The 23137-nt window shown below is 40.0% G+C and overlaps 1 protein-coding gene across 2 annotated transcripts in view; it reads left to right on the top strand.

The window, feature by feature from the left end:
• atp9b (ATPase phospholipid transporting 9B) overlaps positions 1-18136 on the top strand; it is a 39529-nt gene extending 21393 nt beyond the window's left edge. For both annotated transcript variants that reach the window (XM_070846207.1, XM_070846208.1), the window contains 17 exons: positions 97-239; positions 2478-2590; positions 4724-4975; positions 8911-9072; positions 9376-9468; positions 10292-10375; positions 10698-10868; positions 11148-11246; positions 11371-11460; positions 11816-11960; positions 12455-12519; positions 12771-12926; positions 13216-13280; positions 13488-13596; positions 13731-13788; positions 14743-14946; positions 16230-18136. In XM_070846207.1, the coding sequence (XP_070702308.1) occupies positions 97-239; positions 2478-2590; positions 4724-4975; positions 8911-9072; positions 9376-9468; positions 10292-10375; positions 10698-10868; positions 11148-11246; positions 11371-11460; positions 11816-11960; positions 12455-12519; positions 12771-12926; positions 13216-13280; positions 13488-13596; positions 13731-13788; positions 14743-14946; positions 16230-16366 (2146 nt within the window). In that variant the 3' untranslated portion in view covers positions 16367-18136. The remainder of the gene's footprint in view (positions 1-96; positions 240-2477; positions 2591-4723; positions 4976-8910; positions 9073-9375; positions 9469-10291; positions 10376-10697; positions 10869-11147; positions 11247-11370; positions 11461-11815; positions 11961-12454; positions 12520-12770; positions 12927-13215; positions 13281-13487; positions 13597-13730; positions 13789-14742; positions 14947-16229) is intronic.
• The last annotated feature ends 5001 nt before the right edge of the window (positions 18137-23137 follow it).

Below are 23137 nucleotides of genomic sequence, written 5' to 3'. Positions count from 1 at the left end.
AAATGTACAGACATTTTTTTAGAACATGCCAGATCCTAAATTTAGTTTTTGTTATTTTGCTGTGATAGATTACAGCTTTGTTTTTCCCGTGTGCAGTTTGCGTGTAAATCTGGACATGGGGAAGTCGGCGTACGGCTGGATGATCATGAAAGATGAAAACATCCCCGGCACTGTTGTGAGAACCAGCACCATCCCAGAAGAACTGGGTCGGCTAGTCTATCTGCTCACAGACAAGACGGGTAAGTGTTCAAAGACACTGAAGAAAGATTAAAGTTACAGTAGATTTTTTTTTGTGCTCAAGTTTGAGCAAAATTATAATTCATTTCAAAACAGCACTTGTTTTGCAAACAGGTCAAAGCTGTGTTCTGTTGTTAGCATTGCACACATCCAGTCCTTGATCATGATGGTGTTTGTCAGCACACACGTTACTCTGTGCGAGACATGAATATGTGTTCAGGGTTCTGTAGAGTTGACTTTCTCAGAGAAATGTGGAGCACAGTAACACTTGAAGGAGCTACTGTATTATAAAATGTTGAACTCGATGATCCACTGACTTAGTGTGTTCACATGATAAAACGAAATAACGTAAAAATCCAATAAAACGCACAATATCACCTCAAGTTGTGAGACCAGGCTGAGAGTCAGTTGCTCATCACTGCAAAATACAAAGACCAAACATATTTAATATATCATTATTTCATTTAGAAATTGAGCCCCTTAATTGAAGGGCGTTTGGAGAGCACAGACCTCCGCTAAGGCCAACAGTCCAGATTCACTATTAATAGCTTGTTCGTGAGTCTGATCCGGACGTGCTCCAAAATTTAATGGGTTCTTCATTGGTTCCCTGCTACAGCCTTCCACCAAGTTTAATGAAAAACCAGTCAGTTTTTGTTTTTTTTTTGTAATCCTGCTGACAGACAGACAAACGGCACCAAAACATAACCTCCTTGGTGGAGGTAATAAGCTTAAAATCTAATGTGAAAATAAGATTTACAACATTGTGTGGTAAAGGAAAAGGACAAAAGTTAAAAAAAAAAATAACCCTCTGAATTCCAAGGTGCTATTTAGGCCTTCTTCAACTTCTCTCATTTCACAATCATGGCCTGATCCTCCAATAACAAATGGCTGCTCTTTACTAATGCTAGGCAGTGCATCAGAGTGATAAACTCCTGCGGTGGTCCTAACATGCTTCTTTGTCCTACCCTGCTGATCTAGGTAGGAATAAATTAGCTGTAGAGCCTATTTATCCAGGTTGATAGTTGAAGCACACGGAAAGAAGAACAAACAATCAATCCAATAGAATTGGTTAACCCTGTGGCCCTAATGTTTTTGGAAGTTAGATGCCCTCTAATCAGCTTTATGCTCTATCAGCACTCATTCTGCCAAACGACGTCCATTAAACAAGGCCATCGCCCTCGTTTCGAGGGTTTTTTTTCTTTTGGTGTCTGAACATTCGCTCAGTCTTTTTGTATGCAATGTTGTGTCTTGTCTGTTGGTTAGAGAGGACATGCAGTCCATATTGGTAATGAGATTAAGTCAATGAGAAAGCAGTCACACCACCCTGCAGGTCCCATGATGCATTGTAGGCATCATGGGACAAATGTTGTTCTCTCTGTGTTTGTGTGTGTGTGTGTGTGTGTGTGTGTGTGTGTGCGCTTTCAGAGCCGTTGAATATCTTTGAATAGATTTTATTTTTGCTAAGACGTGGTGGTGGTGTGATTAAGATATGTCTGATGTAGTTTTGGCACCGACGGTCCTAAACAGCTGACATTTTTATATAAAAATACTTTATCCTGCTCCACTTTTTCAGAGCTTTGTTGTTACAGAACAGAAGATGCTAAATTACTAGTTCACTCTGATTTATTTGTCTTGTAGTCAGAAAGAGTTAAAGAGCAAACAAAAGCCAAAAATGGACGTTGAGTTGAGGTTGGGGAGCTGAATTAGGAATCCAAATGCTATTGAGTCAGATTTTTTACAAGCCAGTGTGTCAGACTGACTGTACATACAGTACAGTTTGTCCCTGAAAGACAAGTTTTGTCAGCTTAGAGATTAGAGCTAAACAGATAAATCGGTCAGAGCCATATTTTGGCTGATAGTGGCTTATTGCAAATACACTGTGTATGTATTGAATGATAAGTATTGTATTGTATTACCTGTATCACTGTTACATAGTTTGTCCACTAGAGAACCTGGTTAAGTTGATTTTTAAAGTGTTCAGCTTAGTATGTAGGTCACAAATCAAAGGGATTTCTGTCAAAATTGCTTGTTAGGTTTTGTTTATCTTAAAAGACATACTATCTTCTGATATCTTTACAATTATAGATATTTGTATCTGCCTTAAAAATCCATCATCAGACAGGCTGAAGGTTTGATGCATTTGATCGGCCTGAAAAGGAGTAATTCAGTAATATTCAGGGGACATGATTTCTTCATGACTTGTCGGTTTGTAACATCCGAACTGGCCCTGTGATCTGCAGGCACTCTTACACAGAACGAAATGATCTTCAAGCGGCTGCACCTGGGAACAGTGTCCTACGGCACTGACACCATGGACGAGATACAGAGCCACATAATCCAGTCATATGCACAGGTAAGATTTATGACTGTATACTGAATGAGCTGTCCTACGTTGACATTGATATCAATTTTCATTTTCTCGTAATTTTTTGCAGTTAAGATCCTGACCATAAACACAACATCCATCCAGAAAATTGTAATGTAGAGTTTCAATGCTAATTTGAAAGTGGCTCAACTTTCTCCTCTTTATTGCCTTTAGCAATACAAAGTTATTAATTCCCATTCAATTATATGAATTCTGGATGATTCAGCCAACCAAAACAAAGCAAAACTTGCCACTTACAATATTAAAATTTGTTTCCAATAGAGGAGTGGATACAAAAATGTGCCATATTTCACTCCATGTTTTTCCTGCGTATTCCCACCTCTCCTCCCTATAGATCAGTTTAATCAATTTTTATATTTAGCTAAGGATAAGTTTTCCAGGAAAGAAGCCCATATTGTTCATTCATCATGGAGAGTCCCCGAGCGGCTCCCCATACTGTAAGCAAGTGTTTTCCTCGCTGGGTGGCTCAGATCTGGCTGTGGTCTTGACAGAATGATATTGTTCGTTCTCAGCCAGCTCCAAACAGCTGGTCGACACTGAGAAAACCATCTGCCCCACACCCTTATGTGTAATCTCAGCTAATGAAAAATGACTAGTCTGTTTAGAGCTCCACAGCCGATGCAGGGCAGAGCAGAGCAGAGCAGCAGTGCCTCCGTCCAGATGAGTTTTACCATGTTGCTGTTTCTTTACTGTCACAGTGACATAATTACAAGACGGTATTATCGTTCTTAGCATTATGATTTATTTTCATGCGCGCTACTATTAAGTATTATTGTCATTTTTATTCTCAACAAACTGACTGTTATATAGAATATGTCCCAGAGCCCAAGACTGACTGCTTGTTTTTGTTTAACAGTCCAAAATATAAACATGTCTCATTTATTATAACATATAACAAAGAAAGACAAGAAAGACCCCACACTGAAGAAACTGGAACCAAATATTTAGCATTTTTACTTTAAAAAAAGATGTAAACAAGTAACTGTCATGATCAAAATAGCAAAGTACTTATCAAAATAGCTGCTAATTGACTAATTAATTGCAGTTTTTGTGATAATGGTACATCCAAATAGCAACAGCTACCCCACTTATTTATGCTCTTTTATATGACTTTACTGCATATACATAATACTGCATTTGCAATGAAAGCATTTAAATGGTTAAGTTACAACAAGAGTGTCGTTGGGCTTACTGACAGACTAATATAACACTACCTAATACAGTAATATCAGTTGTCAAGCTTGTTTTACACAGATCTGTTCTCTAATAGCTATGCTGTCTTTTCAATAACATCCTCTACACGTCACACAGACATTAAACTTGTCTGACAACGCAACTTAATGATCTCTCCATTGATCTTTAAGTCACTCTCGATGAAGGTTGTCATCTTGCGTCCTTACTGTACTCCCCACCGCCCCCCCCCCCCCCCTTTTCCAGCCTGGCAGGACTGAAGGTTAATAATCAGCCAAAATGAAATGCTTCAGTAGAGCGCATCGCCTGTGTCAAACGCAGCTGGCACGATGGGCTGTCTGCCTGCTCGCTAGTCACCACCCAGTTAAACTGATGGTTCATGTCAAAACAGCGGAACACAAAATGCCCTCAAACCAGATATGACACGATAAAGATGGTGACACACCACTTCCCCCCCACTGTGTCATTTAGTGGGAAAAGGGGTGTCAGAGGGAATCGGCTGCGAGAGTAAAGGATTAGATCTCGTTCTCTACCATGTGCAGAGATGCTATAGCAGGGAAATAAATGAAAAGCTGTAACAGTTGAAATACAATTTCTAGGTCTGGTGTATTGTGTAATGTATTCCATATGCAGTCAACTGATGTGTATATTAGTTTGAATTCACGTTTAACCATCAGGCATTTTTTTCATTAGGTTTGGTTTGTAATCGTTTCTTTAGCTCAGTAAGAATAAACCAGTAAAATGTAATTTGCAAAGATAGCGTGATAAAACAAATAAAGATGATTAAAGCTTTGGGTAATCAGAGGTTAAATACATTCAGTTCATACATGTGTCATAAGTAGATGTGATTTCTGTAAGTTGCAGATAATTTATTGACTCCATGGCTCACATACTTTATTTTGATGTCAGGTGACCTCCCAGCCCTCCAATGGTAGCACCAGTGGCTCCACTCCATCGCGGAAGACCCAGACATCAGCCCCGAAAGTCCGCAAGAGTGTCAGCAGTCGCATCCACGAGGCTGTGAAGGCCATCGCCTTGTGCCACAATGTCACGCCCGTCTATGAGTCGCACACCAACGGAAACGGAGAGACGGAGTCTGCTGAGGCTGACCAGGACTTTAGTGATGACAACCGCACCTACCAGGCCTCCAGCCCTGACGAGGTGAATATGAAACGCAGTGAAGTGTTTTCTCTTCAAGCTGAGGTGTTAAAACTGAAGTCAGAAGCAAAACGGACTGATTTAAAGTGGTGATGTTAGACTAAACATAGGGGGCATCGCTAGTAATTGAAACGCGTGTTTCAGAGGTTGCTTCCATAGATCTGACTTCTACTTGGAACTCATAATTAGCAGGTTGAATGGTGTCTAATGGCTTCAGTGCCCTTGAGCGAAGCACTAAAACCCAAACTATGTGCCACACTCGAGCAGACACAACTGTTAAAATATTTTCAGGTCAACATGTTACTGTGTCTGTAAATATGCTGCAACTTACTGACGCTGGCTAAAGCTTAAAATCAGTTTGTTTGGGGTTTGTGGATGATCAGATGAGTTGCTTAGTCTTTGCTGATGAATTATTATATATACTTTTTCACCCAGTGTTTTTTTATTCATATGTTTAAGGCAATTTTTTACATGGAACCCATATGGAGGTCACACATATGCAAGTTGTTGACAGATGACGGATGGGTTTTGCTCTCTAATGCCCCATTTACACATTTTAAGTGTCTCATATCCAGATTAAATCCAGCTATGATTTTCTACATGTTTTCCCTTTGGGCAAGAGTAAACATGGGAGATTATCTCGAGCACACCCGACGAGCCCCTCTCCACGGCCCCCCTCGCTGTCTAAATGGTTTATTGGTGATCCTAAGTAACCCTGGTTTGTCATAATAGTCATTTCATGAACAGAAAAGTCAGAGGTCATGAACTCCTCTTAGAGGTTAAGCTATTTAATCGTCTGCATTTGCTTCCTGAGAATTTACTACTTCAACTGAAGGAAGAATTCGGCTTAAAAACGATCCCCAGTGGCATCCCTATAGCTTCCTTTCCCCCGGCTGTTTCTCCATGTAACCCAAGAGTGGGAGCCTTTATGGCTGAAAGTGCTAAGCCTGTTTTTATATTTACATCAATAGAAAAATCCAAGGAGAATGTTAATGATAATTGAATACTGGGAACACAGGGAAAGATTTCTGATCAGGAGAATTTATCCTTAGTATTTGTTTATAGAGATGTATTTAATGTATATTGAAGGGTAGTTAATCTTCCCATACACACCCATTTCAAGACAGTTGGCATGTTTATCACCCCGTGACATGTGAGGCTTCGTAAAGCCTTTTGTGAGACTTGCATACTTTGTGTCGAACCCCTAGCCAAGTCTAGCGATCAAAATGAAGATAAAAAGCTGGCGAAAGATAAATCTCAGTTTTCCATTTTGCCCTTCTATCCTCCCCCCTGAGCTGATGTATATATTTATTTATATCCCTGCTCACTCTGCTCTATCTCCCCTCTCGTCATTGTCTCACACTGCTCGGATTGATCAATATTTAATTTTCTCTCAGAGACGATGAGAGGTGGAGGTCTGTGATTGTTGGTCGAGCTCTCCCTTCCCCTTCTACTGCATTCTTTGTTCTTTCTCTGTCCTTTTATCCCCCCCCCACCTCTCTCTCTCTCTCTCTCTCTCTCCCCTTGTCTCCTCACTCTCATTGACTGCAGCATCAGATCTTGGCCAGCGTACCTCTGTTAGTGATAGTTTGTTTGGCCCCGGCTTTCTGCTCAGCCGCTCTAATGTAATGAGCCGTCATTAAGGAGATGAAGTGGACTTGCCGGTGAGGTCAGGACGGGGGGCATCTGACCTGCTGGTCAGCCATGCTGTGAACAGAGTCCTCCTGTAACCTTTGACCCTCATAATATCAGACAAGAGCGTTTGACTGTAGCCTTTAATGACTGCCATGTCCAGCAAAGTGGGTGCTTTATCATTTCAAATTGGATGTAACTGCCAGTGTCAGTGACTGCACAAGGCATATGTACCATAAGGTAATAACACAATATCTTTAATATGCAAATCAAGAATAATTTCTTCATGCTGGGCATTTACTTTGAAAAGTGGTTGCCCGGCAAGCAGCCAGATATCAGCACATGATTTGCAAAATGATACCATGTTTAAATTATTTATGTTAAGTTATAATGGTTCAGTGCAAGTAGCTGCAACAAGTCCATAATGACCGCTCGACATGAAGAGTGTTTGGAGATATAATCACATACATGTACACACTGAAACTAATTTCAGTGAGAAGTGTTTCACAGATAACTTAAAATACAGTTAATAATGTTTTGCTTAGATTTGAGCATTTGTATGGGAATATGTTAAGCGTAAATAATTATGATAGAAAGACTAATGATCTATAAATGTGACCAGATTTTGTGTTAAAAAGGAGTCATGTTTGATCTGGAGATGTAGCATACAAAGTCTATGTAATAATAACAATGATAACTATAAGAAAAGTTTTGATAATGTATGAAAGGGCATTAAAATCGGCAAAGCCCAACAGAAAATCATGCACTCATGTTGCCAGTCAGCCCCTGTACATCCTGTACTCCTAAGAATATGTGAATTTGTTCTCTCACTGATAAAAGTTCATTATACAGTCAGAACATTGGGGTACTTTGCCCACCACAGCTCCTCTTATGTTAGTGTTAGTCTATTTAAGTGTTGGCATACAGGTTAATTGGGACGCTGACAGGTTTAGAACTTTTTATTACTCACTGAAATTATTTTTAATTTTAATTAATAAAATATATATCTACATATAGATACACAGCATGAATAGTGACCAGCAGGCGCAGCGTGACTGTACATAGTGATTGACACATGTCCAGATATGCTGTTACTGCTGAGCCCTTTAATTAAAGTGGAAATAGTTTATAGAGATGTATTTTTACTTCCTCACAATCCATAGTAGAACTGTATTAAACTATCCCAAAATGAATTCAGATCTTGAGTGTGCACCTTTTATATTGCCACTGACGTTACAGGGGAAGAGTTTAACAGTTAAGGGTCCATTTTCATCATGACATACTTTAGCTGCTGTTAATTTTAAAGACAGTGCTGCCAATGTGATTTACTCGATCTCTAGAACATAGTGAACACAGTTGAAATGATTGATCGGGTTGTTTAAGCCAGTCTGCCGTTGTCATAAAATGGTCTCTTCTGCTTCTGTCGTAACACGTGATTCACGTGCAGTTTGTATCAGCGTTGACAGCTTTAAATAGTTTCTGTAGAGCTGATAAAGTAGATTGAAGAGCTGGTTTAGGATCCTCAGCGCATAGTGTACGTGTCCATTTGAGTGTGTGGCTACACACACACACACACCAGGATAATGACACACAGATGTGTGTTAAGTAAATATAGGCAGCCCTTTTTACGGAGCTCAAAGGGGGAGCAGGAGAAATGATGGGGTATTAACAGGAAGTTCCAATTTGTAGGTCAGAGTATAATAACAACCTTTGAGTGAGCAAATTGAAAATGAACCCATTGAGAATTGAGTCGTGTGCAGCTGAACGCTCACTCGGGGGCCTCAGTTCCTGCTGAGGAGGAAAAGAGGAAAAAGAAACAGAAAAACACTTATCTGGAGCTGAATGAGAAGAGCTCAGCAGCTCTGGAGATACACAACTCTCTCATCCCTTGTCTTTCAACCACAAGTGACATCAGAGTTGATCAGCTTATGATCCACATTTGTTTTGGATTTCCTTTTCTACATGAAGTCATTGTTTTTTTATCTTGTACTATATTTTATAAAGAGTAATCATCCTTAAATTTAAAGACATTTATTTCTAGTGAAGCCATGAACATATTTATCAAAATCCTCCCACATTTCTTGTTTAATGCTTTCATAATAGCTGCTAAATAATAATAGCTGAGTAGTGTGCAAACATGTTTTAATTCATGAATATCTACCCATGAGTCAGTTTAATTTGCTAAATTCATCATGCTGCTATGATTTGCTGCAGTTGGAGCATAAATGTCACTGTGTGGTGGTCAAAATGTTTTTGTTTTCGGTCTTCTATACTTCTGTGAGCGGCTTATTTTCATATGTTTTCAGGTGGAGCTGGTGCGGTGGACGGAGAGCGTCGGCCTGACCCTGGTGAACAGAGACCTGACCTCCCTGCAGCTGAAGACTCCTTCTGGACAGATTCTCTCCTTCTACATCCTGCAGATCTTCCCCTTCACCTCGGAGAGCAAAAGGATGGGCATCATCGTCAGGGTGTGGAACTTTTTACAACGTGATGCGTGGATGCTTTGTCCTCTGTGGCGTTTTTGTTACTGAATCATGAGTTTCAGTGTTTTCGTTTCCATTTGTGTCAGGACTTACGTTTTGTTCAGATTTGAGTTTTTACCGCATAGAACCAGACTCGTTTAGTATATTGTAGTTTTTTTGGCGTCTAACTCATCATTTTGTTTTGTGCTCAGTTGTGTCTTTTGAACGGCACAGAACCTGTGTGCTGACTGCTGTATACACTTTACTGCAGTTGTACACAGGTAACTAACTAACTGTCAATTGATTTAGGAGGAGTCAACAGGAGACATCACTTTCTACATGAAAGGGGCTGATGTTGCCATGGCGAGCATCGTCCAGTATAACGACTGGCTGGAAGAGGAGGTAAAGGCTCTGGCCGTGTTGCAAATCTACACCACACATTGGTTCCTCTTACTGTTTGCCTCATTTTGATACCATTAAAATGGAGTGGTTTGTATTAGTAAAATGACAAAAGTGTAAACAGTTTATTTTTATACGTATAAAATAAAAACATATAAATATAAGCATTGTCACACGTAGTGATACTGTTTTAGTCCAGTACCCTCTCTTAATCAGGACATTCATGGAGACATCAGCGCTCCGTGTCTGCACCAGTCCGGTGGTCGAAGGTCTTGTGTGCATATGTTCATAATTATATTGGCATTATTGAGTCATTTAGCACTGGGGGCAGCGTTTGATTTAATTAGTGACCTACATAAAGTTGAAGTAATTACAGTATGTCATATTCTTGAACAATGGTGCTAATGATGTCCTGTTGGCTGTAATATCCCGCTGTCAAATCAGCCGACGCTATGGTTACTCTGCTTGTCAATAACCAATCAACAGGACAGATTCACCCCATTGGTGTTTCATATCAAAAATAAACCGCCATCCATCCCGTGGTTTTACTGTGTCCTCTGGATGTTATTCACTATTGATTTCTTTGGTGTTGGTAACAATATGCTGCCATTGACAGTACTGTACGAGGTACTGTACTTATACAGCAGCTGCTCTGATAGAGCAGACGATCAACACAATAACTGTTTTTATATTCATATTGGGGGGGGAGACATAATCAAACATACACAAACATTTCTGCTAAATAACCCAAACGCTTTAGAAAAGTACTTGAATAGAAAATCCTCCTGAAAGAATGATTTTATTAATATCCTCCTCTCTCTGTCAGTGTGGGAACATGGCCAGAGAAGGCCTGAGGACCCTGGTGGTGGCTAAGAAATCTCTGTCTGAAGAGCAGTATCAGGACTTTGAGGTATGGATGAACACGGCTTTATGTGCTGCACATGCTGTTTTATTCTTCTCTCCATGCAGTCCGATCCTCCTAGATTTTGATTGTCCACATGCTTTCTTTGATGTTCTTTTCATCGGCATCAACAGTAAAAACTTGACCCTGATTATTATCTGCTTCTTTTTCTTCCTTTAGATTAGAAATATGTTTTATGTAGCATCTAAATCTGTTCAGCAATCCCCTTTCTTTATCTCTGGTTATCTCAGTGACCTGATCTGTTGCAGCCCTTGTACCTCGCAACTTTCTCCTCATTTTGTCTCCCCTTACTTCCTCCCTCCATGTGCAGAGCCGCTACAACCAAGCGAAGCTGAGCATCCATGACCGAGCCCTGAAGGTTGCAGCAGTGGTAGAGAGTCTCGAGAGGGAGATGGAGCTTCTGTGTCTGACCGGAGTGGAAGACCAGCTTCAAGCAGACGTCAGACCCACACTGGAGCTGCTCAGGAACGCTGGCATCAAGGTTAGCAAGGACATAAACACTGATACCAAGTTCATGTTGGTATGTTTTGTATATTTGTCAGAAAGAAACGAATCTAAACCCCACAAGCCTCAACAGTGATTTGATTTAAGGTTGTAATCAGAAACACAAAAAGCAGAAAAATGAGAACCTTCAATTGGAAGTTAAGTGTATTTTTGTATCCGTGCAATCAGATAATAATAAAGAAAACTGAGAGCTGAACTGCACTGTGTCCTCCAAGCTTTTTAATCCATCTGCATGTTGATCTTGTTCTCTGCTCAGATCTGGATGCTGACAGGGGACAAGCTTGAGACGGCTACATGCATCGCCAAAAGCTCCCATTTGGTCTCTAGGAACCAGGACATCCATGTCTTCAGACCGGTATCTGTTTCAATTCCCCTCTGTCCCGATGCTTTGATGTAATCATAATGCGCCTAAATAATGGGAGACGACAGAAAGCCTCGATGTCCTTAACGGCTAATTGTACTGTGTGGCTCTCGAGCAGGTCTCAAACAGAGGAGAGGCCCATCTGGAGCTCAACGCCTTCAGAAGGAAACATGACTGTGCTCTGGTCATCTCTGGAGACTCCTTAGAGGTACTACAACACAGCACAGCACACAGTGACAGCCAAACAGACAATGAGAGAATAGGAACTACTTCTCAGCCAAAACCAATACGTTGGGAGTTCAACCAAAGCCTTGAGGATTTGGAGAGGAAAACAAATAAATGGCCAAAACAAATTGGGCATTTTTTTTTATGAGGCAGAACAATCTGAACTTGTTTGTAACAACTAAGTAGGAGTTCAATGTTTTGTTTGAAGAGAAAACAGATTTTCACTTATATGATCTACAAGCTTCGGCGACGATCTATAAGCCAAACTGATGAATATATTTCAGGAAAATCTGTAAATACATCTGGAACTTTGTGTCTCCGTCTCTGCTGTGTCGCAGGTGTGCCTGCGGTATTACGAGCATGAGTTTGTAGAGCTGGCGTGCCAGTGTCCGGCAGTGGTCTGCTGTCGCTGCTCTCCGACTCAGAAGGCCCAGATCGTCACGCTCCTCCAGCAGCACACCGCCAACAGAACCTGCGCCATAGGCAAGTGATGACCGCAGCAGCAGCAGCGTTATGAGCCCGGACGGTTGTTGGCTCCAGGCCACCGACAGCCCGAGAAGTTCTGTCTCATAGGGAGCAAAATGTTAAACAATGTGTAAAACAAGCCATTGAAGAAATTAATTAAAAGGCCAGTTCAGTGGATTGTGAAGGTGAATTGGTTGCTATTGATGAAGTTCCACAGGACAGACCATTTCTATTCTGAGCTGTTGTGTCTCAGTGACTGTATGACTGAATGTATACTGTGTAAGTGATGATAAGCAAGCTGCTGAAAATGCATTCAAGCTCAGAATGGATGTTAATTACTGTAACACACACACACAAACACATACACACACACTACTCATTACATCCACAAGATGGCAGTCAAGACTCACTGAGAGAACCACCCAGCAAAGTCTGCTTCTTTTATGACTTCAAACAAAAATACTTTTCAAAATAGCTTTTTTATAAGATGTGTTTTTTCCTTCTTTTGACAGGTGATGGAGGAAACGATGTCAGTATGATCCAGGCTGCAGACTGTGGTATCGGGATTGAAGGAAAGGTTAAGACCTCCATAACCTCCATAAACAGTTTTTCATGAAAAAGGCTGAACGACTTTATTCAGTCAGAAAAACCTTTTAACACTAAATGCATAGCTTTTTTTCAGTGGTAATATCTTACTTTGAAACTCATGTTACACACATTTGATCTGACCTGTTTGGATCAACTGTTTTAGAGGCAAGTGGTTCTGAAATTGGAGTTCTTTACAACCCAGCAGTAGCGGTGCATCTCTCTCTCTCTGTGTGTAAACAGGAAGGGAAGCAGGCGTCTCTGGCTGCAGACTTCTCCATCACTCAGTTTAAGCACATCGGTCGCCTGCTTATGGTTCACGGCAGGAACAGCTATAAGCGCTCTGCAGCGTTGGGTCAGTTCGTCATGCACAGGGGCATGATCATCTCCACCATGCAGGTACAGCGCTGAATTAAACACTGAGCATCTTTGTGCTTTGCTGAATGAAAGTGAAATAAAAATGTCTCACCTCATGATTTACCTAAACTTTTTGCTATTTTTTCAATGATTTTTTTTTATTTTTTTTATGACTATAAATGTGTGTCTTTTAAAGTCATGCTTGTTGGTGTCTGCTTTCAATTAACAGTCTTGTTTTTGTGTTGTGTGATGAAGCCAAAGACAATTTTCCACATTGTGGACAATAAAGTTCTTTACTAACTAACTTTATGGCTTTTGTTCCTGTCCTCAGGCGGTCTTCTCCTCCATATTTTACTTTGCCTCTGTGCCCTTGTACCAGGGTTTCCTCATGGTTGGGTATGTCCCTTTTTTAAAAATCAGTGAAACTTACTGTTAATAATAACCAAAATTATTTTGGTTGAAAAAGAAGAATCGTTGTTTTGACTTTGAACAGCCGATATATGAAAAGGCTAACGTGTGTGTGTGTGCATGTATTAAATCATGTATACGTGTAGTATTCTTGCCCATGCTTCATTTCTCTGTACACCGCTGTGTTCTCTGCAGGTATGCCACCATCTACACCATGTTTCCTGTCTTCTCTTTGGTTCTGGACCAAGATGTGAAGCCAGAGATGGCTCTTCTCTACCCAGAGCTTTATAAAGACCTCACCAAGGTTCAGTGCACTTTTAAAAATATGTGTGCTTGACAAGATAAATTCCCTTTTTACCTGCATTTTCTTCCCATAACAACTTTTAGCAGCAGTGTGAAAGTACTGTACGTAGCACTGATGGTGTGTCTCTCTTTCAGGGGCGTTCGCTGTCTTTCAAGACTTTCCTCATTTGGGTTTTGATCAGTGTGTATCAAGGTAAGGAGCACGGACTCATTGTAAAAGCTATGAATACATTAGTTTAATAAGAATAAAGTTTTTAACAGAAGCTACAACATGAAAGTACCTGTAAAGAATGACCAGCCTGGTGTTGTAGACTGTCAGAGTAAGTCTTCAACCACTATTTCATCATTACTACTGTGTCTAATACCAGGGTCCCCGGGCCCCTTCAAACTCTCAAACAGTCAGTTTCTCAGTATCTAAGGTTTCCAACCGCCATCCGCTTTTACATGCAGGCTTTTGTCTGTCCAGTAAATCGATATTTCTGTAATCGCTAAGCCATGCAGCATGTGAGAAAGATCTATGTTCCTGCTCAAGCGCGACTTCCTGACAGCTCTAGGTTTTTAATTAAAGGCCAATACCAGGTCTGTGGAGGAAAAAAGAAATGCAAAGGCGATATGAGAGGATGACAGCAGAGGAGGAAAATATTAGGCGCCAATTTAGCTTAATTTATTACAGAGTGTGACTCGCTGGAATGCACTGTATGAAAAAGCTATTATGTGATCAGTTATAGGCTATTAAGCTCAATTTGTGTATTGTTATGATAAAATGAAAGGCTATCGAGATACAGCAGGCGCCCGAAGATGAGTGAGTGTCTGGACACTTAAAGATGTTAACCAGAGTGAGACACACTGGAGCACATTGTGCATCTTTTACCCTCTTAAATAATGTGATTGAATCAGTTCTTATCTCCAGACACATTAATCCTTAACTCAATGTCCCCGCCAGCTGCTTGTACTTTGTCTAGCAGGCCCCAGAAAAATGTCAAAAAAGAAAGAATGCATGAAAAAAGAGATAAAAGAAATGGTCCCTCAGGAAAACCCTCAAACACAGACACAACTCTAATCGATCCCAGTTTAGCTTTTTGCTTCATTTACACTAAATTGCTCCGGTAATGTCACATGGTCGATGTGCTTCCCTCTGCGCCACCAGGTGGCATCCTCATGTACGGCGCGCTGGTGCTGTTCGAGTCGGAGTTTGTGCACGTGGTCGCCATCTCCTTCACAGCGCTGATCCTGACCGAGCTGCTGATGGTGGCGCTGACGATCCGAACGTGGCACTGGCTCATGGTGGTGGCCGAGTTCTTCAGCCTGGGCTGCTACCTCGCCTCGCTCGCCTTCCTCAACGAGTACTTCGGTAGGCATCTCTTTCATCCCAAAGCCTTCTGCTTATTTTTTTCCAAAATGCATTTATGAAATTTGTTTTGAATGGATTCATGTGGTTTAGTTTAATGAAAACTGCAAACTACAAAGTACTTCAAACTTGAGTCACAAATAAATATCAGGAGTTTACTTACTTTTTGTTGGCAATAAATCTGTTGATGATTTTGTGACATTTCTTCTGTATAAATTATTGCTAAATTATCAATGATCGGAAAATCAAGTTGCTTCTTTTGTCCAACCAACCGTCCAAAACCTAAAGAACTAATTTTACTATCATATGTGACATGCATCATTAAAGGTTTGGCACTTTAGCTTGAAAAATGACTGAAATGATAAATCTTTTATTAAAATTGTTGCAAATGGATCACAGCTGTACTTTTATGCAGCACGTAGCTTTCTGTCATGTCTGCTTATTGTAAATACCAGTGAGCTTTGAATACAGCAGAAGAAACACGTAACAGTGTGTTTAGTATTTGGTGGACAGCTTTATTGCCCCCCCCCCCCTGAATTCTCCCTCTGGGTGCGTTTCATGATGCTAATGTGTCTCCTCGCTTCCACACCTCACGTCTCTTCCTCACATTCGTGCGATGTGTGAGAAGTCGCTCTAAGTTCCCACAGAAGCCTCCTCATCTCTGCGAGGGGCATTTAGGGACGGGAAGATCCAACATGATGGCGGAGGGGGGGTGATTTCGGAGAGAGGACGCGATGAGACACCCGCTAGCATAATGGAAAGCACCGTCTGCCCCCTTCTGTTTCTCTCTGCACTGCTAACCTTTGTACTGCACTCACTCTGTTTCCGCCCGGTTTTCTTTGCTTCTTTATGTTGGCAACAGGCATAGGCAGGGTGTCCTTTGGAGCTTTCCTTGGTAGGTGTGCAGCCTGTAAAGTCATCTCCTCAGTCCTCATGCTTTCGTTGTTTCTGAGTGTCCCACTCATGTTTCACCGTGTCATCACTTTTTTTTTTTTTACATATGCACTGGAAGTGTTTCATTACCTCGTGTCATTTGTGTCATGCCGTTCATTCCACCTCGTTTCCATCTCAGTGCTGTGACAAATACATGACATGTCGTGATTGGATTGATCGCAGCAAGAGCAGCATCTGATTTTTCTAAACTGCATCTCAACTGTCGTTCACTACCTCTTGTGACGAAGTGATGTTGCCTCCTGCATCACTTGAATGAATGCCCATGCTCCTGTTCAGTCCCGGCTCGGCGCCAAGACGTGTGTAGCTAAGCCGTTTTTCTTCTTCTCTCCCAGATTTATCGTTCATCACCACTTGGCCTTTCCTGTGGAAGGTGTCCGCCATCACGCTGGTCAGCTGTCTTCCTCTCTACATAATCAAATACCTGAAGCGCAAGTTTTCCCCACCGAGCTACTCCAAACTATCCTCGTGAGCCAAACTTGGATTACTTGTGTTTATTTTGTATTTTTGTTCTTCTCTGAGCTTTCTATTTTCAGCACTATGTTTTTTTTTTTTTTTACTCACTGACCTCCGGTGACGGACAGGTGACCTGTGGAGGTCAAAGAACTACTGGAACAATCGCAAAATGGAGAAAAATTAAATATTAGTCATTTGGATTATGTCACTGAGACTTGGGATAACTTGAAAAATACGGAGCACATAAAAAAAGAGACTATAAAAGGAGGGATTAAGTCTCACACACACACAAGGAGTGAAGCGGTGTGAGTGACTGCACTTACAGTGGAAGGCCTGAGACACTCGACCCCATTTTGTTGTAAAAAGGGTCAATCTGCCTTCTTTTGTTTTAAAGCATTGCAAACAAATCAGCTACAAGTGTCATTTTATACATTTCTGATGCGTTTCTTTCAGTGTTTAAATTTTTATATGTGGAGTTTAGAGGTTTTTTTAAGTGTTATTTTTTATTCTAGATATTGATTACAGTTGATGGCCTGCATCTGTGAACTGTGTTGAGTTACTTCAAGGGATAAAGAAAAGATCATTTATTTTAATGTTTTCCTACGTTATTGTAAATTAAGCCTTTGACATGCAGCTTCGTCTACTTCTGCTGTCCATGTAAACCTCGCTGCGTTGAGCTCTTGTACAAATGTGCATTACAAAAATGGGAACATTTACGGCGACATTCACAAAGAAAATGCTGGACTCTGCGCCTGAGCTTCAAACTGAGTTTCTGTGCATTTGCTGCTTTACGTCGTTTATACTTCGAAGACGGTGAATGACATCATCAGGCCATTATCTCCGTAGTATAAAACCAGCACTCCATAGCTACGTTCAATGTTGTAGCGCCGGCATATTTGGCCTTGATTATCCTACATAATTATACATTTTACGATGTCTGTCGGTGGCCGATTTGTGCCTCATTATGATGTATTTTCATTTACTGAAGCTGCATCTCACATCGCTGGATGTTAAACAATCAGTCAGAGGATTTAGTTAGCGTTTGATTTTGTTACCTCTGCAGCTCTTATCCTGCTGCTTCTCTCAGAAAACATTTTTCTGGTGGTAAAACTACTTTAAAAGTCACAATGAAGGACTCTGATACACTGTCGGCTGCGTATTTTTAGGCCTTTATTGACAGTATGACTCCCCCGGGCCTCTAATGTATGTGACTGTGTCCTGTAGCAGACGGTGACATTCAGCTCTTTTTAAGGAGGAATGAGTTTTATCATTCTCTCTGTGTACTGCAAGTGTTGAGCACAGTGGATAGAAGGAAGTTAAACTGATCTCTTAAATGTACAGTTCAGCTAACAGGATGTAGTTTAGCTATGTTTATTAGTCAGGTTGTCATTTATTTTCTGAATCATAATTGAGTTAAACTCAGGTTGATCATTCCTAAACATTGTTTTATTATTTTGTTGAAATCGAGGCAACCGCACTGTAAAATGTAGCTACACTGTAAGAAAAAAGAGAAACGGTGGCTGTAGGTAGATGTTTTGGAAAAGAGTTGGTGTGACTGCGACACTTTGATGCAAATTGCATTTAAGATTAAAATTTCTGATTTACATTCGAACAAAGAGTAATTCCAAATGTTGATTCCTGTGTTTTCTGTCGATCTTTGTTTCGATCTGTGTCTGTGATGTTTTAGTTTTTGTTTCTCGTGAACTTGCTTTCCATGTCCTACACTGCGATTTCTAACAGTATGTATGTTATTTATAACATTGTTATTAACTAATGATTAATAAAAAGAAACAACAGATGCCAAAATGTTCCCTATTCTGTATTTCAAGGTGGCTTTATTCATGATGTGGCCACTAGATGGAGCGAGAGGCTAAACCCTCGACTGTGGAGGCTGTGACACAAAGTGAAGGTGAAGGAGCATTACAGTAAAATGAACACTGTCATTAACCTTTACAGATAAAGTTTAACTCATGAAAATACTGCTGCTCTGCTCAAATTACAAATCCACCTGTATTGTTGACGGACTAATAAGTGAATGTGATTTTAGAATTGTTTCCCATGATGCAATGTTGTGTTTTAACAAATTCACATTATCAAACTTAAAGCCTTGTGACTCATGTCCCCACTGCTCTGAACCAACAGCTTCTTTAATGCAATTTAATGCCTTTTATTTTTTATTTTTTGCAGCATTTTAATTTGCAGCAAAGCAAAACATAACGTTTCCTGATGGAGAAAAGTTTAACTGTGTTCACCTGAGTTTCAGATGTGGACGTGCAAGGTGGATTTTGTGACATCACAAGTTTGGAAGCCAATCAGGGACCAGTATGCAACTGAGAATTGACTTTTCAGTGAGGTAGGGAGACACTTTAGTCCAGAAGTTACACTTTTGAAATGGAAAATATTTGCATATTCATAGATTACAGATCTTTCAATGAGGGACAAGGAGTAAATGTAGGTTTAAGGAGTTTTAAGTGGGTTTTCAAACTCTTTGTGGGGAAAAAAACACATCAAACACAACACAGAATTTTATATATTAAAGCATGTCTGGAAGGGATCTTTATATTTCTGACATGAAAAGAAAAGATATTATTATTATGCTGCTGTTATTCAAAGCAGAGTTTCAGTGTCCTGGAAGCTGTCAGGGGGATCTTAAAATACTGAATCCTTATGTATGTAAAGAGATCCTTAGCTAGAGAGCAGTCTTTAAACAAGCCCAACCATGTAGTAATTACAGATTGTGCTTTTCAATGCGAACACCGTAGAGGAGTGTTTAATGTACACGGTGAAAAAAAGATATGTTCTACCATGTAATCAAAGGCAGCCATTGAGCAGCAGACAATGTGTTATCAATTTCTCCCCGCAGAGGAGGAAGTACTTTGTGACCCAGCGATGAATGTGATGGTCCGATGGCTTTAACATGTTAAGAAATGTTCTCTTTCATCTCCTTGTTTTCACTTTGTAGCTGCGCATCCACAGCAGGGAAACAAGTGCTGCACTATAGGTTGTATTTAACTGTTCCTGCAGTATTTACGTCTATGGAACATCATTGTGGTGTGTTTTCCAAACCAGCTGCAGTTAATGTGCTGCATGAGGAGCTTTGATGGACCGGATAATGTTCATGTGACTAATGATTTATTGTACTAACAGAAAACAGTTTGTCTTTGTTGGAATGATCCTCTTTTCACGTAGATTTTATGTGAATTCATTTATGGTGTCTTGGCGAAACAAGGTAATGTTGAGATCAGTGGACTTTAACATAAGACAAAACTTTCAGGAGGAGATAAATAAGAAGACATTTCATTAAAAGCCTCTCTGGAATAGTCCATTTAACATGTAGAACAGATTTGTCAAATTTGAGCTCTTCATGGAGTTTATTTCATAGTTTAGCACCAACGTCTGATTGACTTCAACACAAGGGACATCTGCATTAGACATTCTCACAGGTGTAAAAAGGTAAATATGTATGTAGTGGGGACACTCCAGATTTTGCTTTTAAAGTTGTAGTTGAAGTCCATCTTAAGGCACACCATTTGTTCCTGAGTGAGGCAGGAAAAAACAGAGCAGATCTATTCTAAGTCATCGTCTTTCTAAAGAGAAGGATGAAGAGGCTAAGTGCTCGGGCAGTTTGTAAGTCCAGGAAACATTAAGGAGCTCTTTGAAAATGAAAAATGTGGTCACAGAAAACACACTGTTCTTCAGAACCAGAGAAAACAAACAAACAAAGCATTAATATCCTACAACAAAAAATAAATACTGACCATATAGATCATAACTCTCAGTATGATGCAGTTCCATCAACTGTTAATCAATATTTACAGTATTTCTTGATTCAGACACAGATATATGCTTTTAGCACGTGGAGTAGGGCCTCAAGAATACTAGATTGTAATAACTGACGAGTTTCATGGCCAGTTTTATTTGTATAGCACCTTTAAAAACTGAGTTTACAAAGTGCTTTGACGAACAAAACAATGCAGAATACTCTGGGATTAAAATAACAGCAGAGGATTAAGATGAATTTAAAACAAAAAGGAAACAACAAGCAGCAGAGAATTGGAAAAAATGTAAATATTGATACACACGAATAAAAGAATAAGAGCAATAATAAAACAAGAGAAAATAAAAAGATGGAAACCAATACTGAGTAAAAAAGACATCACGTCAAACCTCACATCGCAAGTGTGTAAAAATAGGTTTAAAGAAGTGATTTAAAAGAAGATTTATCTCCTGAAGCAGGTCAAAACGTGATCACCTCAATCACAGTCACCTAATTTGAGAAGCATTTAAGGTATTGGAGATTTGGATGTATCATTATTTAAATGTGATCTAACATCTGACTGTCTGTTTCACTGTGAAAAGTTCATGTCTGTGTTTCTTAGCAAGAGTTATGAAAGACACAAGGCTCTTATATCTAACCAGTAGTTTTCTTTTGTCAGTCCCTGCAGCACTTTGACAGTCAAATGTGTTCACATACATTGAGCGCAAACTTTATGTAAAACCGACACAGATGAGAACGCAAAACCAACATCTGTGGACCTGTTCGCTGCAGAGCTGTTAACATCGTCAGAATGGAAGTTAATAATCTAATGTTTCATCTCTTGTACAACAAATTGTCATCCGTCATAAAAAAAAAAAAGACTCCATAACTTAATTTGAAGCCGTCCAGGATGAGGCATCTTTGAAAAACACTTCTTCTCTAAACTGGATTTTATCCAACCCATAAGTGGGATACAAAACACTTACGCAGCAGAACTTTTAGATGCGTGGAACATTTGTCAAGTTAGTGCACTTTTTTTCACATTTTTGCTGTTTTTTATATGCTGGAGGGAGACCTGCCATTATGCCATTATGCTATCTTGTTACTAAGCAGCTAAATGGCTTCTGTAGCCATATTCCATCTGACTGGGCTTGTTATGAGATTCCACAGCACCCTGTTTGAATTAAGAAACAACAACCAGCACAGATAAAGTTACTGCTAATGATATTCCCTGACTGGCTCGATGGGGGAGAAGAGTCGAGATGGCTTCAGGAGGATGAGTCTATTCCTCATTCCAGGGGTCCAGCTGGGAAAACATTTCCAACATTCAATTATTTACACATCTACAAAATTCATTACAGTCACAAAATCAGCTCCAGTTCTCCAGACGACTTTTCAAATGTTGTTTTCTTTTACGACGACAGTTGAGATACTTCAGCTGATGGTTTTCACTGCTTACACACCGACTGACGCTTCAGCTGCTAACAGCGCTCACACTTCAAGTATCACCAATGTGGCTGTTTACTCCCAGGTGTGTGTTGGAAAGAGTATATTTTGTTTTTAATGTAACCTGCCTTTTATATTTATATTTCAGTCATTTTAACTCAAACTAGGATCTTTTCGTAAACCTAAACAAGTAGTGTAGGTGCCTAAACGTAACCAAACTGTAAAGTGATGATGATAAAATGAAACTGAAATATAAAAATTAACAAATAAGTGACATTTTAACTGTATTTAGTCTTAACAGATCACCTCATACTTATATAATAATGATGACAATAATTTTTACATTTCCTACTTCTCTCATCTAACACCTGCTCTCACTGCTGATACTTCTACTACTATTACTACTAACTGCAAATACCTTAATTATCTGTGGCACTTCAACAGGAGTTTCATTTGCTTTTAACTGTTCATTTCAAGCTTTTCGCTCCTGTGCTGCGTTCACACTGCGAGCGACGAAGCTGACGGCGAGCTGCCGTTGAAGTGTTGCTCAAGTGCTCGTTGACGTGCTTATTGCACTGTGCAGCTGTTAATTTACAGTTATCTTTGATAGCTGGTGATTATGATTTAGTAGCAATACACAGAAGCTAACGTTAGCTAGCATCATGTCAGCCAGCTGAATAACACACATCACAGACATGAAAAATGGTTGATGCTTCAGTGTGTCATTGGAGCGGCTCAGCTTCATTTGTGGTGCATCAGTGTTTAGCTTCATGTGGCTTCTATTGAAAATGACTGAATGGCAACACTTTGTCTCTCGTGGTGGAAACACAACGCTCCTCTGACAGTTCACATGGTTTCAGTACTTGGAGACAAACCTGCAGTTCAGCCGCCTACAAGACTAAAACGTAATATTAGATTTAGTTTTATGAAGCTTTTAATAATAATAATAATAACACTTCAGCTGATTTCAGCCGCTTTGAATCCTTTCAGTGCTTCAGCTGAAACTTTTAGTGCCACAGCTTTGATTTTACCTCCCAGACAACATCTCACATGTAAGCAGTTAATGTTTTAAGATATTTTAGCTTTATTAACGTTACTTGGTCAATTTACACTTCAAACACTTTCTCTCACACCTTTCACTTTTTAGATTACACTCCAGTTGCTTTCAGTGCTAACTCATCGACTGGCATTTCAACTGTAGGTTTGATTTCAGCTGCTTTCATCTCTTACTCTTCAGCTGACAGTTTGCATGTTTTTTTCTTCAGCTATTTTCAGTATTTACATAAACAACTGTTAACTGCCAACAGGGCGTAAAGCTTTAGATGCTTCCAGTAACTACACTTCAGCTGATTTCAGCTGTGTCTGGCTCTCACTCTTCATCAGTGCTCATACTACGCCTCGCTTGCAAACAGTTAACATTCTAAGATGTTTGACCTTGTTTACACTGTTAAATGTTTGTGCATAAGAAAGCACACTTACAATTACTTAAGAAAATTTAGGCCCTTATTGTTTATTTATTCGAGCAAATTCTTGTTTGTACTGATCAGCATCACCCTTTCTGAAGATTGTTCTTATGATGGCATT

Source organism: Pempheris klunzingeri, chromosome 16 (assembly GCF_042242105.1).
Source record: "Pempheris klunzingeri isolate RE-2024b chromosome 16, fPemKlu1.hap1, whole genome shotgun sequence".
NCBI classification, from domain to species: Eukaryota; Metazoa; Chordata; class Actinopteri; order Acropomatiformes; family Pempheridae; genus Pempheris; species Pempheris klunzingeri.
This window is presented reverse-complemented; position numbering and strand designations above follow the sequence as displayed.